At 34.4% G+C, this 13264-nt stretch overlaps 1 protein-coding gene across 7 annotated transcripts in view; it reads left to right on the top strand.

Annotated features, from left to right (window-relative positions):
- The window catches only part of COMMD10 (COMM domain containing 10), a 264005-nt gene that overhangs the window by 143137 nt on the left and 107604 nt on the right, over window positions 1-13264 (top strand). Inside the window, exon 6 of one of the 7 annotated variants that reach the window (XM_082455818.1) lies at window positions 2484-2519. The exons of the other annotated variants lie outside the window; for them this stretch is intronic. Coding sequence (XP_082311944.1) covers window positions 2484-2504 — 21 coding nt within the window. The 3' untranslated portion in view covers window positions 2505-2519. Of the gene's footprint in view, window positions 1-2483; window positions 2520-13264 lie in introns of those variants that run through there. 7 annotated transcript variants of the gene reach the window in all.

Raw genomic sequence — 13264 nt, 5'->3', positions numbered from 1 at the left:
GTTTCACCTGGAATTTTGAAGACTGTGCTTTATTTATTTTTAAAATATTTATTTATTTATTTGGCTGTGCCGGGTCTTAGTTGTGGCATGCAGGATCTTCGTTGCCACGTGCGGGATCTTCAGTTGCAGCATCTTCAGTTGCGGCCTGCGGGGTCTTTTTAGTTGCGGCATGCAGGATCTAGTTCCCTGACCGGGGATCAAACCCAGGCCCCCTTCACTGGGAGTGCGGAGTCTTAACCACTGGACCACCAGGAAAGTCCCTGTGCTTTATTGACTTCTGTTATCTGATTTTGCTAAAAAGAATTCTGATATATAATATGATTTTCATACCTTTGTAAATAACCATTTTCTCCCTCCCTCCATCTGTCCCCCTGCAGCCAAAGATTTTGAAATGTATATCCGTAGAGTCCTGATATTACACTAAGATGTGATTAAGTGTCTATTTTTAATTATTAGTGCTCTTCTGGTGCCTCTGCCCCTGAATCTATCTTCAGCCAAGAAGGAAATTTTCTTCTTTTATTTCTCTGATTACTTTTCATCCAGTTCTTTCAGTTTTGTCATTCTATTAGGTAGCTACCGGAACTTGTAAATCTACCTTCCATTTCTCTTTCTTTATGTTTTCCTAATTTTGCATTGGGTTATGGAGAGTCTCTTGTCCTTCTTGTCTAGCTCAATAATTTTTTCTTTAGCTGGTCCCTTTAAATTATCAGTCCATTTTTTTAGGCTTTGTTTTGCCATTTTTTTATCAGACATGTTTTTAGTTTTGTAGAACTCTTTTTCAAAACAGCCTGTTCTTTTGTTGTTATTGTTGATGTACTATCTTTTCATTTCACTGAGAATGTCAATTATATTTAAAGTTTTCTTTTTCTTCTACTCTGCCTGAATGGTATTTCTTCAGTTTAAATTCAGTGGCTTTGTTGCTAATTTTTCTTCAAATGATTGGTGATTCTTGGTTATTAGTATGTATGGTTGAAAACATAGATGGAGGAGTTTTCATGGCTGGAGAGTATTTATTCCTCAGCCCAGGTGAGACTCCATCCCTCTTGGGGGTAATAAGATTCTTATTACAGAAGCCTTCATCCAATGACTGCATGGCAAAAGGAGGGAGTACCGCTGGGCAGGGTGTTCCTTGTTGCAGGATCTTGTCCTTTGGGTTTGGGAGTCCTTTCCCATAAATTGCCTGCCATCTTGCTCTGTTTCTGTCATCCCCCTATCCACTCCAGGACTCTCCATAGATATAAATCACATTTGAGAAAATGTACACCTGCTTTTGTTGACCATGAACTTTATGTTTCTCTGGGCCTCTACAGTAGCTTCTTTTGCTTGTTTTAGATTCAGTTTTCTCATTTTATTATTATTTTTTTAATCAAATCTCTGATTTTTAGTTTATAGAACTTCCTCAGATTTTCTGGCCTGCAGTGTTATTCTTTCTTATTCTCCTGCACTGTTAATGTTTCTCCTTTTAAAAAAATGTATTTTTTGTGGAATTTGAAGGAAAGGGGAAGAGGTAAATGTGTCCTTGTTTGCCATCATGATTCATTTTCTCTTAAAAGTATAGATTTCAAAATTAAGAGAAACTGAAAAGCTGACGAAACTAGTTAATGGAGGTTTATCAACATTTTAAAAGAAGGAAAATGTGCTGAATGTTTATAGTACGTAATGAGTTTATAAAAGCTATTTATTTGTCATTAACCTTCTTCATGAGTTCATTTTTTTTCCCCCAAGACAACAAATTGAAGCTACTGACTTTGGAGCAATTTCTTGGGCAGTGTTTATTGTTAGTCATCCTATTTAAGAAGAACTTGCTTAAGTGGTATTTTTATTTCATGGTAACAAATGGATTATTTTGATATATTCAGTACTCAGTATTGATCCATTTTATTAAAGTAGACATGTTATTTTCAAAAGTAGCATGGCAAGTTAGCATTTTGGTTGGTAAATTTTAACTTAACAATATTAAAAGAAGTAAACCTTAGGTACTTTAATGGGGATTATAAAATAACTTCACTTTCTTGTTCCAGGCAAGATTCAGTAAAAAGCAAAAATCAGATATTACATTAATAGTCATGCAAAGCAATAACCAATCTGTACAAGTAAATTACCTACCTGCTAAAATGGACAGATTGATTTTTTTATAACCTCATTTTAATTAATTACATTTTTGGAAAATGAATGCAATTTTAAATTAGACCCCAGGCTTAAAGGTCATATTTTTCATAATTGTATTTTGAAACAAAGTTTGCTAATAAGTGTTTAGAAGAGAATAAGGAAATATTGTCATTTATGTAGTTCTGGTTTACTTATGGTGTAAGTACTATATGTTTTTTCATTAAACTCTTCAAAAATAGGAAGACGTGGAACAACACGTTCTCTTTGTGAAAGTTAGAAATTATTAACAAGTCAGTAAGATTGCTTTTGTACATGAACTGCTTCATGGAGACTTACAAAATTTGATTTCGTTTTTGTCTTTTACTTTTTTCTAGCAAAACCAATTCCTACTTTAGAGGCATCAGTAGCCCATAGAAATTTGTTGCTTTTCTTTTAAAAGTGCACCTGCATCCAAAACTGATTAAAAACATACTGAAAAAGAAAGCTGCCATAATGAATTATATTTCTCAGTACTACCTAATTTGCCAATATGACTAGTTTTGATTAAAAAGAAGTTGATTATAATGTTCAAAACTGTTTATTGAATAGAAAACCTGGATGCAATCAGAAATCAGAGGTGTACCTATGGAGTTACTGATTCTGAAAGTCTTGATGTGACAATTGCTGTTTCCTTTTAGGGTTTTACTGATCTTGCTAGGGTAATACTAAGTAGTTCTTCTACAGGCATCGGGAGGATTTTCTTGTTGGGGTGGGGAGATGGTGATGCTTTTATTTTATATTTATTTTTTTAGTAAGGTTAGAGTGATGTTACAGTGTATTCTTATCATATTTTAGTAAAACTCTTCTGTCAAATTGATCAGTATAACCTGTAGCTGGGTATTTCTAAAAATACATTATCATGACTAGAAGTATTCATTTCATTGCATTTATTTGACATCTTTCTGGTTATTATTGACCAAAACACCTGACTTTTGCCTCTTCTTCTTTCTGTGTATCCTTTTCTCATTTTTATTTTGCAGCCTTTTGTATATGTCCATATCTCTGGCTTCTTCATTCCTATCAACCAGCACTAATTTTTTAGTGCCTGACTTTTATCTTCCCTTATCAACTAAAATTGTTCCTGTTTATGGTTTACCAGCAGGCTCAATGTTCCTGTTCTGCATCTTCTCGATCTCTCATCAACCTTTGGTATTACTGGCTAGCCATTCTTAGTGTTTTGACTTCAGAAATATTCTTTTTTCCTTAGTTTTATAATAATTTTAGGTAACATTTATTGAGCACTTAATTTGTGTCATTCACTATGCCAAGCACTTTTCATGTCATACGATCTTTACTACAATCCTGAGATTAGTTACCATTATTATTCCCATTCACAGAAAAGGAAAGTGAGGAACTGAGAGATGAATTACTTTGTGTAAAGCCACACAACTATTAAGTGATGGAACCAGGATTGAAACACAGGCAGTCTGACTCAAGAACTGGTACTTTCAACTTCTAGATGCTACATCGCTTTTCTAATCAGTGTTTCCTCTCATCTTTTTCAGTTTGAGTCCAGGTTTCTATGTTTTCATTTGGCCCACTCTTACCTAAATATTATGTTAAACATTTCTGTATTCCTCAAAACTGTCCAAGTATCAGTTAATGTACTTTTCAACCCACTAGGAGTTTAATACATGTTATGGACAAATTTCTTTTTGTTGTCCTTTGAAATTAAATTTAAGGAGAACAAATCATTACAAGGTTCAAAGTTAGACCTAAAAGGATGTAGAAGTGACCTACATAGGTGTTTTTATCTTATCCATAATCCTTCAGTTTCCTAATTGCCAGTACTATAACAAGACATTATTATGCTTGGATTTCATCATTAACAATTAAGATACGATTTTCTTAGAGTTTAAGACTGAATTTAGGGCCAGTTTTTTCAATGTTAATTATTTGAAAATGTGTAACTCTACTCATTATAAAACGGATTATTGTCTAAGTATTGGTTGTCAGGTCCTAGTCTATGCATTCCCATGTCTTTTTACTCTAATAACTAAGCTAAAGATAAAATACCTATGAATTTTGTTCTTTACATTTTGTACCAGCAGAATGAAAATAATTTTTTATAACTTCATTACTCATTTCCAAAATAATTTGAGGTACAAGTTAGGCCCGTTTGTACAATATTTGGCAATATTTCTATGTCAAATATTTTACAACCTTGCATTTAGTATGTCCCATGTATTATCAGGAGCCATTGTTTTCCTTTTTAAAAATGAGTGTAAAATTAATAAACAGTGCTTTGGAAATTATTTCTTTAGTACTGTAATAGGAATAGTTCATCTAACAAAGGAAAAAACTTGAAATAAGTTTTCCTATTTGGTTGTCATGACTAAAAATTTCTCTGGTTTTATAGAAGTTTAGTAATATAAGCAAGTTTTTATTTATAGGTGCACATTTTAGAAAGTGAATAGTTCCTATTTTGCTCTTTGAGGACTTTTCTTAAAAACGTGTTAAACACTAAGATGTATTTGACTTGCAGCAAACCATAGTTCCTGAGACAATTAAGAGTTAGAGAGAGCTGGACGCCATCCATAGTGTGAACCTATACCCTGTTGTTTAAAATGCCAGCTTGAGAGCCTTTAACTAACAGTGCGGCCCCTACATCAAATGAAACTGTTTCAGGTCCAAACCACCTCCTGCCATTCAGGATCCATCTGGCCATGCTTTCTCAGGTGTACATTTTCCTTAGATGAATCCTAGTGATTAAAATGCAGGATATGGTGCTGGGGGAAAAGAAGGGTTTTATTTTGCAGATTTATTCAACAATAATTCAGGTCAAATTTTCAATGTATGTTTGAAGCCATAATATTGTTTAATATTCTAGTTCATTCCCTTTAGTATTTAAAAAAATTACTACTTAGCTAAAGTTCAGCTAGTCAGAATATTCCTTCACTGAAATCTAGCTCTGTCATTTTATAATTCGTTCCACAGCACCTCACATCACTGTTACCTCCACCATAGCACTTAGCATTCAGAGATTTGATTTTCTACAACTCTCAGTTTCCTCTCGTATCAGGAGATAAGAGGGCATTAGCTACAGTGCCATGTAAAAGACAAATCAAGGTTTAATTTGAAAACAGAAGCCTGCAGTTTTGAGGCCCACCTGTTGACATAACAGAGACAGCATTGTGATCTCCTTTATGACTTTTGGATCTGGGCCTTGCATCATATTGCTAATTTCTCACTGGCCTTTCTTAGCATGTTTTTTGTTTTTGTTTTTTTTTTCCTAGTTAGGAGCTTGGTGGAGAGAGAGAACATTTCTGTTAGATTTTGCACAATGTCTTCAGTTCCTTGAAAGATGTGTCATCTAAATGCAAAACATGGTCAGTTCTTTTAGTCTAAGACTTGGTTGAATTATTTGCCTTGCCATTGAAAAGAATATTTACTTCTTTAAAGCAAGTCTGTACTATGTAAATGACACATAGTGCTTCCCATACATGAGTTCATGTCCTGAAAATCTAAGATACTATGTTCAGAGCAGTTGGCATTCATTTTGTGTCACATATTCATGAAAAAGAGTAGTGAAAATATTTCTGATACTAATATTATGTTTTAATCTCTGGATTAGGTCACCAGTGAAAATGGACCTAATAGATTCATTCTATTAAAGACACTTTATCTACTTCACAAAACAGTAACATACTTTTGCATTATTTGGTAGTCTGCGCACAAAAGACATTACATCCAAAAATAGCTGGAAGATGCAGTTTTAGCGTGAAGCAGTGTCATGTGGGAAAGGAAACCAACCCTCTGCATGCTCTCTGCCTAAAACATAATTCTCTACTTACTGGCTTTTTTTCACTGCCTTGGAAAGTCAGGATTTTTCATGCAGTTCTAATAGTACTATTGAAATGGACCTTCATTATAGTACAGTTGTCTCTTGGTATCAGCAGGGGATTGGTTCCAGGATTCCTTGTGGCTACCAAAATCTGCGGATGCTCAAATCCCACAGTCTGCCCTCAGTACCCGCGGATTCCACATCTGTGGTTGGCTGAACCCGCAGATGAGGAACCTGCAGATACGAAACCCTCTGATCGAGAGGGCTGACTGTATATTTATTGAAAAAAATCCATGTATAAGTGGACCCGCTCAGTTCAAACCCTAGTCATTGAAGGGTCAACTACTGTATTAATATATGTAAATGTATATGGAAAGGCCCTCTCTGACAACCCATAGGTATGAAAATACTTAGCTTTCAGAATCGTAACCCACATTTAGCTTAGATCTAAAGGATGTTACATCTTTTCTGGAAAGTAATTTATTTAGACAGCATTTATATAACTCTTTGTATTTAATTATTAATCTACTACTTGCTCATTTAAAATGTTAACATTTAAGAGAGATTTTGTTTTTGGTTTTCCCTGCTCAGTATTTTCCATGCGGCTTTATTTTCCACTTGATTTGAAAAGCCAAAAAAGATTCTATTCAATTTAGTAAGCGTTTATTAAATATTTGTTATGTTCAAGGCCCTGGGCTAGGTGCATGTGGAGCATAAAAATGATGACTATGATGATGATGACAAGGATTGTAAACACTTGCAGTCATTGATTACTTACTGAATACCAGGTCAGGCAGCTGGCCTAAATGCTTCTACACGTAATACCTATTTAATCCTCCTGTCCCTGGCAGGTAGGTGCTCTTATTATCCCCATGGTACAAATGAGGAAACTGAGGCCTAGAACATTTCATAATTTGTTCAAGACAGTGACTTGTGAAGATGGGTTTAAAACACAAGCAGTTTGACACTCAAGATCCTACCATAAAGAAGCTTGCGTCCTACTAGAAAAGTGATGGCATATTCACAAGGAAAATGCAGTACAAGGTAGAATATATTAGATGCTGCACTACTAGCTGAAGTGTGGAAGATATTGGAGCTCAGAAGGAGACATGCATTTCTTTTGGGAGATGGGGGAAGGCCTCATGGAAGAGGTGCCTCAGCTGAGCCCTGAAGAATGGCAGGGTTTTGCCATGTGTAAGTTAGAGGAGTACATTCCCATTGAAGGGGGAAGTGGGAAAAAAGGCATTATTTTGAGAAAAGACAGAAGTGTTCAAGGGTAGTAATAAGCAAATTTGTATAGCATCCTTCTAGAGGTAGCAGGGAGAAGATAATTCAACTTGCATTGTAGAAGGATTAAAGTGGCAACCTGGGGAATTTAAACTTCTGCCAGTAATGAAGAATCTTTGGAGGATCCAAACTCTAGAAAAAGAAGTTCATGATCAGAATTGGATGGACTGAAGGGGGAAGAGAAGAACGGCCATGAGACTTTTTAAAACTTGGGCAGAGAGCATATTTAGTAATTGCATCAAATATTTAAAATATATTTTACTCTGTAACTAAATGAAAACTAGGATGGCCGAAGTTAATTTGAATACATGGAAAAGAAAAATCTTCCGGCTTACACAGACCCTTAAATATGCATAGGTTTTCATTTAAGCTTGAAAACTCAATTTTCTGGTATTATTATAGATTCAAATTATAGATTATTTAAAAATGGAATTGTTATATTTTCTTTTTTAACTATAGGAGACTGTTTCAATGGAAAGAGATTATCCAAAATGGAATCTGGACAAGGTTTAACATCTCTTTCTTATAAAGATGTTATAAAATATTTTATAGATTTTAATGTTTTACATCTAATCTTAGACGATATCCTCTTAAGCTGAAGTAATAGGTCTGAGTTGATGCAACAGAAATAAATCTGTTGATACCTTCTAAAGAACTCCTCCTATTATGCTCTTTCATTTAAATCTCTTTCCATAACCTGACAATATTTAAAGTACAACATTAAAGAGAGTTGCACTCAAAATGCAATTTCATTTTTAGTCATGTGAATGGTTACATGTGAATACCTTACTTCATAGCACTGAAATAGTATTCTCTGAACATAGTATTTCTAGAGGAAAGATTTCCTATCATGTCTGTCAGGGGAAAGCTGATACACTTGGAGAAATTTTGGGCCACTCACCAAACCTGTGATTTCCTAACCCAGTTTGTCAACCAAGTTATACTGAGGTCATTGTGCAGGCTGTGATTTCTCCTTAATGATTTTCATATTTTACTTCATAGGTTATGTTGACCTTTGGATTTCAGGCAGTAAATAAAATTAAAAAATCTTAGTTTAAGTTAGAAAAAATTGAGTTATTCTGTACCATATTTTTTGTCCAGTATCTTTTTTCAGGCATTTTCATGTTACTTTTTATGATTTTTATATAATAAAGTGATATATTTTTAATTTTAGATTTGTACCTTATCCTTTTCTAAAAACAACTCTAAACATACTGATTCTTTTTGGCTATTTTAGCCTCTTCCTAATAATCACCTCCCTCCCAACTTTCCATGCATGTGCTATGTACTGAGAATGATTTTTAACCATTATTTTGGTTCCTTAGATTGTAAGCCATCTTAGCTTACATACATATAGGTTATTAAAGAAGATAATGGGCTCTCACGTCTTCTGATCTGTGCCTTGCCAGTCTTAGTTCTTTATCTTTTATTAGAGGAATAAGGGATAGACATGGGAGAAGTAGTGAATACTCTTTATCCCATTTCTGCATATTCAAATCCCATCTTCAAACACTAGGTCTAATTTTACCTCTATTACAAATTTGAAATGAAAGTAAAAGAGATATTAGTTGCCTTTTTTTCCCCTTTATTTGAAAATAAATAAAGGGGAAAAATGGCAACTAATATCTCTTTTACTTTTTTTACTTAGATTAACCTTTCTAATCTAAGGTTAATAATTGGAGGACATTTAAAAAATCATTAATCTTGATGTAGTTAAGAATTATATTTGTACATTTTTAAGTCTTTTGTTTGTTGTTTCTCATTTCCTTCTTTGTATTTTTATTTCTAGTAAATCTTTATCCTTCTACTAAAGGGGAGGAGACAAGATGAGTGGTGGCAGACTTAACTGTATTCTTTATTTACTCTTTTTAAGGACAAAATGTTAACCTGAATTATATCTGGGTATTGGGTTACATGCGTGTCAGCTCTGTTAGTCTCTGTAAATTTTTAATATTTTAAATATTTCATAATTAAAAAGGAAAAGGTAGACTGGGAGAGGTTTATGGAAAGCTTTGACTTCTAGCCAAAAGAGGTAGAACTTCAGTTGTTGGTAATGGGGGAGATACTATTTTTAGTAGAAAAGCAACTTGATGAAAGTGGCACTTTAAAAAACTGAATTTGGCATCTGTATTTAGAATGATCTAGAGAATAATGAGACTGAAGAAAAGAAATTTGAGCAAATTCAACATTCTAATTTTTGAGGAATTTGTGCTTAGGCCAGGGGGAATAGGAAGGAAAGGGCAAGGGATGCTGCTTTGTTTAATAGTTTTGGTAAGCATTCCCAAATGAAAGCGTAGGTGTATTACTAATGCTGCATAATGCATTTCGTGTGCTTGAGAGCCTATCTCAGATCTAGTTCCTGCTGCATAAATACAAGTGCTCTCCATGAACTAGGCTAACATTTCAAACCAAGACCAAACCGAGAGCATGACCAGTAATGTGGTTCTTACTCCCAAGCCTCCCACGTGGAAGATCATTTTTTAAGAAGGGCATCAGTTAGCTCTGTTACCAATAATACTGGTTTCCAATTAGTCTGGCCCATCTAGAAGTAGCCTTTGTCTATTTGGAAGAGGTCTGATTTGCGACATAGTCATTGGCTGCTTCTACAGGTTTCCACAGACTTTTATTTTAAGCCAGTATCTTCATAAATGGCTAAAAGAGAAACCTTTAAACCATTATTTCACCCCACTTTAAATAACATTGCTCCACACAAACACCCTGTATTTTTACAAAATCATTAACTTTTTCCAACTCCGTGACACAACTGAGTAGTTTTTTCACAACTATTTTGGGTAAATCCCATCAACCTTATCAATTTTATATTTGTTAACTCAGATGTGACTTGAAAGTAAAAATTACTTGTAATCACTTTGGGGTTACACAGATTTAACCTGTTCTTAAATTAAGCCGTATTCCAGTCATCTGTGGAATAATCTGTGTCTTAATTCCCTGTTACCTTTATCTGATTTTAAAGCAGCCCTATGTGACCTATAATCAAAAAGTGATGTTTGATGGATACTTTTACCATTCTGTCATTTTTTTCCCATCCAGGTTAGGAAATGTATTTGAAACCCTTGTTTATTTTCTAGCACTGTAAAATGCTAGAAATTCTATAAAGCAATTTCAAGTTCAAAATTATTATTGACAACTTTTTAATAGGTTATTTAAAGGTTTGTTTTATTAACTTGGCCTAGGTCACAAAACTCATTAATATTAATGACTAGGCTAGAGAGGCTTGTAGCCTCTCTAATCATCAACAGAAACAAAACGTTAAACCAAATTGTGTAGCTTTATTATGTTATGAGTCATTCTAGGCAAAGACCACATATAACAAGCAAGAGCTGAACAGTCCAGTTTTAATGTTTCTGATTCAAACCTTTGGCTTTTTATTTCTCTTTGTAGAGTAACTAGAGTTTTAAAATTGACACGCAAACAATTTTTTTATGGACTTCGTATGAATATATAATTCATTAAAACAAAACACTTGGAACTAATCATTCAAAAAAACATTTTTATTAATAAACTTTAGAAAAAAGATAAAGCTTGAGGCACAAGTTACTTTTTAGAAAATACCTATTTTAAAATCACATTTTTCTTCTCTTAAAGAAGTTTGCATGATATAAGGCCTTACTGTCGTTTAAAAATTTATATAAATGTGAGCTGCTAAGTGATGTATTCTATTTATTCCAAAGATCTAACAGCCTCTGCAGCTGTCTCTAGGCCTTTCCTATAAAACAGCAGTGCATCAAATGATAGTGAAGAGGGCCTGAAATTTCAACCTTGACATGAGTATTTATGCTGTATTCAAGACAGCTGATTTTACTTACTTCCACTTTCATATAAACAGCAGGTCCTTTTAAACTGGTAGTAGTGAACATAATGTGGAATATGAATGCTTATTAGGTCACTTTTGTTAAGTAGAACTAATAATTTGAGATGTTTGTGTACAATAAGGGTTGGCAAACTTTTTTTCTGCAAAGGGCCAAATAGTAAATATTTATTAAAAGCTTCCAGGCTGTGCAACTCCACTATTGTAACAGAAAAGCAACCACAGACAATTCATAAACAAATGAGTGTGTCTGTGTTCCAGTAAACCTTTATTTATGAACACGGACAGCAAGCCAGGTTTAGCCTGTGGACTGCAGTTCACCAACCCCTGGTCTACATGCATTTGAATTCCTCGCTTTCTACTCACCTGTTTAATCTACCGGTATTGGCTTCTCCCTACCAACCCACCAAAAATACTTCTGCCAATGTCAGTAGCATTCTCCTTGTCATCTAAAATAAAAACTTACCAGTCCTTTTCTCAGTTGGTTTTGGGGAGCCTTGACACTTGAATCACACCTTCCTTCTTAAAACTCTTTCTCTAGGGTCTGTGATAGCACTTGTCTAGTTTTTATCCAACTTCTCAAGGCATTCCTTAGGTTTTGTTTTTGCAAAGCTCCACTTTTTTTTATAGCCTATTCCTTAAATATTAGTGTGCGTTAGGGATCCATTTAAATTTTATGTTGTTTCCAGAATAGGCAAATCTACAGGCACAGAGAGTAGATTGCTGGTTGGGACAAGGAGTCAAGAGGGTTGGTAGATGATAGCTAAAGGGCATACAGTTTCTTTTTTGGGTGATGAAAATGCTCTAAAATTAATTGTGGTGATAGTTGCACAATTCTGTGAATATGCTCAAAACCATTGAACTATACGCTTCAAATGGGTGAATTGTATGGTGTATGATCATCCTCATAAGGCTGTTAAAAAAGTGTAAGTAAGTTAAATTCTCCAATGTCATTATTTTTCCTAAATTAAAAATTAAACCTACGTTCCACCCTTTACTCAAGTACCATTGTACAGACTGAACTATCTCCCAGTGCTGTTCTGAATTCATAGTAGCTTGCCCCAGACACTACGTTTTAAATGTAAAATGAAAATCTTTTTTTTTTTTTTAACATCTTTATTGGAGTACAGCTGCTCCACAATGGTGTGCTAGCTTCTGCTGTGTACCAAAGTGAATCAGTTATACATATACATATGTTCCCATATCTCTTCCCTCTTGCATCTCCCTCCCTCCAACCCTCCCTATCCCACCCCTCTAGGTGATCACAAACCACCGAGCTGATCTCCCTGTGCTACGCGGCTGCTTCCCACTAGCTATCTATTTTACGTTTTCTAGTGTATATATGAAAATCTTATTTATGAGCTCCAGGTGTATTCAGAATTATAGAAAAATATCAACTTGTTAGAACCATTTCTTTTTTAGAATATGCATTATTAGTTCATTTGATGATTCCAAGAGGAATTTGCAAATTATAATCAGGTAATTAGGTTAGCAGGGAACTAACGTGGATGGAAAAGATGAGCTCAATCTTCATCTGTCACCATTACAAGTTAAAAATTTGTAATGGAACAACATGATTACAAGTTAACAATTTCTTCTAGATGGTTACTGCCTTAAATTAACCCATAATCAAATTAGTATTATAGCTGCCTGTCTTTAGGATTTTGGGTCCACATGTGTTGAGGGTGAAATAGGGGGTTTCCTATTATTATATTGCGGGTTAACAGTGGATTTTCAGATGCCGCTTACATGATAAATTCAGTGCCCTCCAGAACATGGAGCAAATGTTGAACTTACCCTTTTTATTTTGTAGAAACAGAGCTTCCAATTAGCTGATAAGAAGTGTAAATTGTAACTAAATTGTGAAATTAACACTCATTTAGGTGCACATATTCGTTCTCTTTTCCTTGAAGACTGACCTGACAGCACAATATGGAAAAAAATTAAACCGACTTATGTTTTTAATTGGTTTTTTCTTAACACTGTGAATTACATTAGGTTGTTTAGTTTAGGATGCAAAGTACATAGTAGCTCTTGAAAGTACACACACACCATCCAAATGTCTATGAATTTACTATGAGTACAGTAATGTGATTTTATGAACAAAGGAGAAACCCAAACTTGGACACTGAGCTCATAGTCTTTAAAACTACGCATTGAAAACATAGTATGATTTCAATTTGATATCTCTAGTTTACCCAGAATCCCTCAGCTAG

This window comes from Balaenoptera physalus (assembly GCF_965194825.1).
Source record: "Balaenoptera physalus genome assembly, chromosome: 3".
Lineage (NCBI taxonomy): Eukaryota > Metazoa > Chordata > Mammalia > Artiodactyla > Balaenopteridae > Balaenoptera > Balaenoptera physalus.
This window is presented reverse-complemented; position numbering and strand designations above follow the sequence as displayed.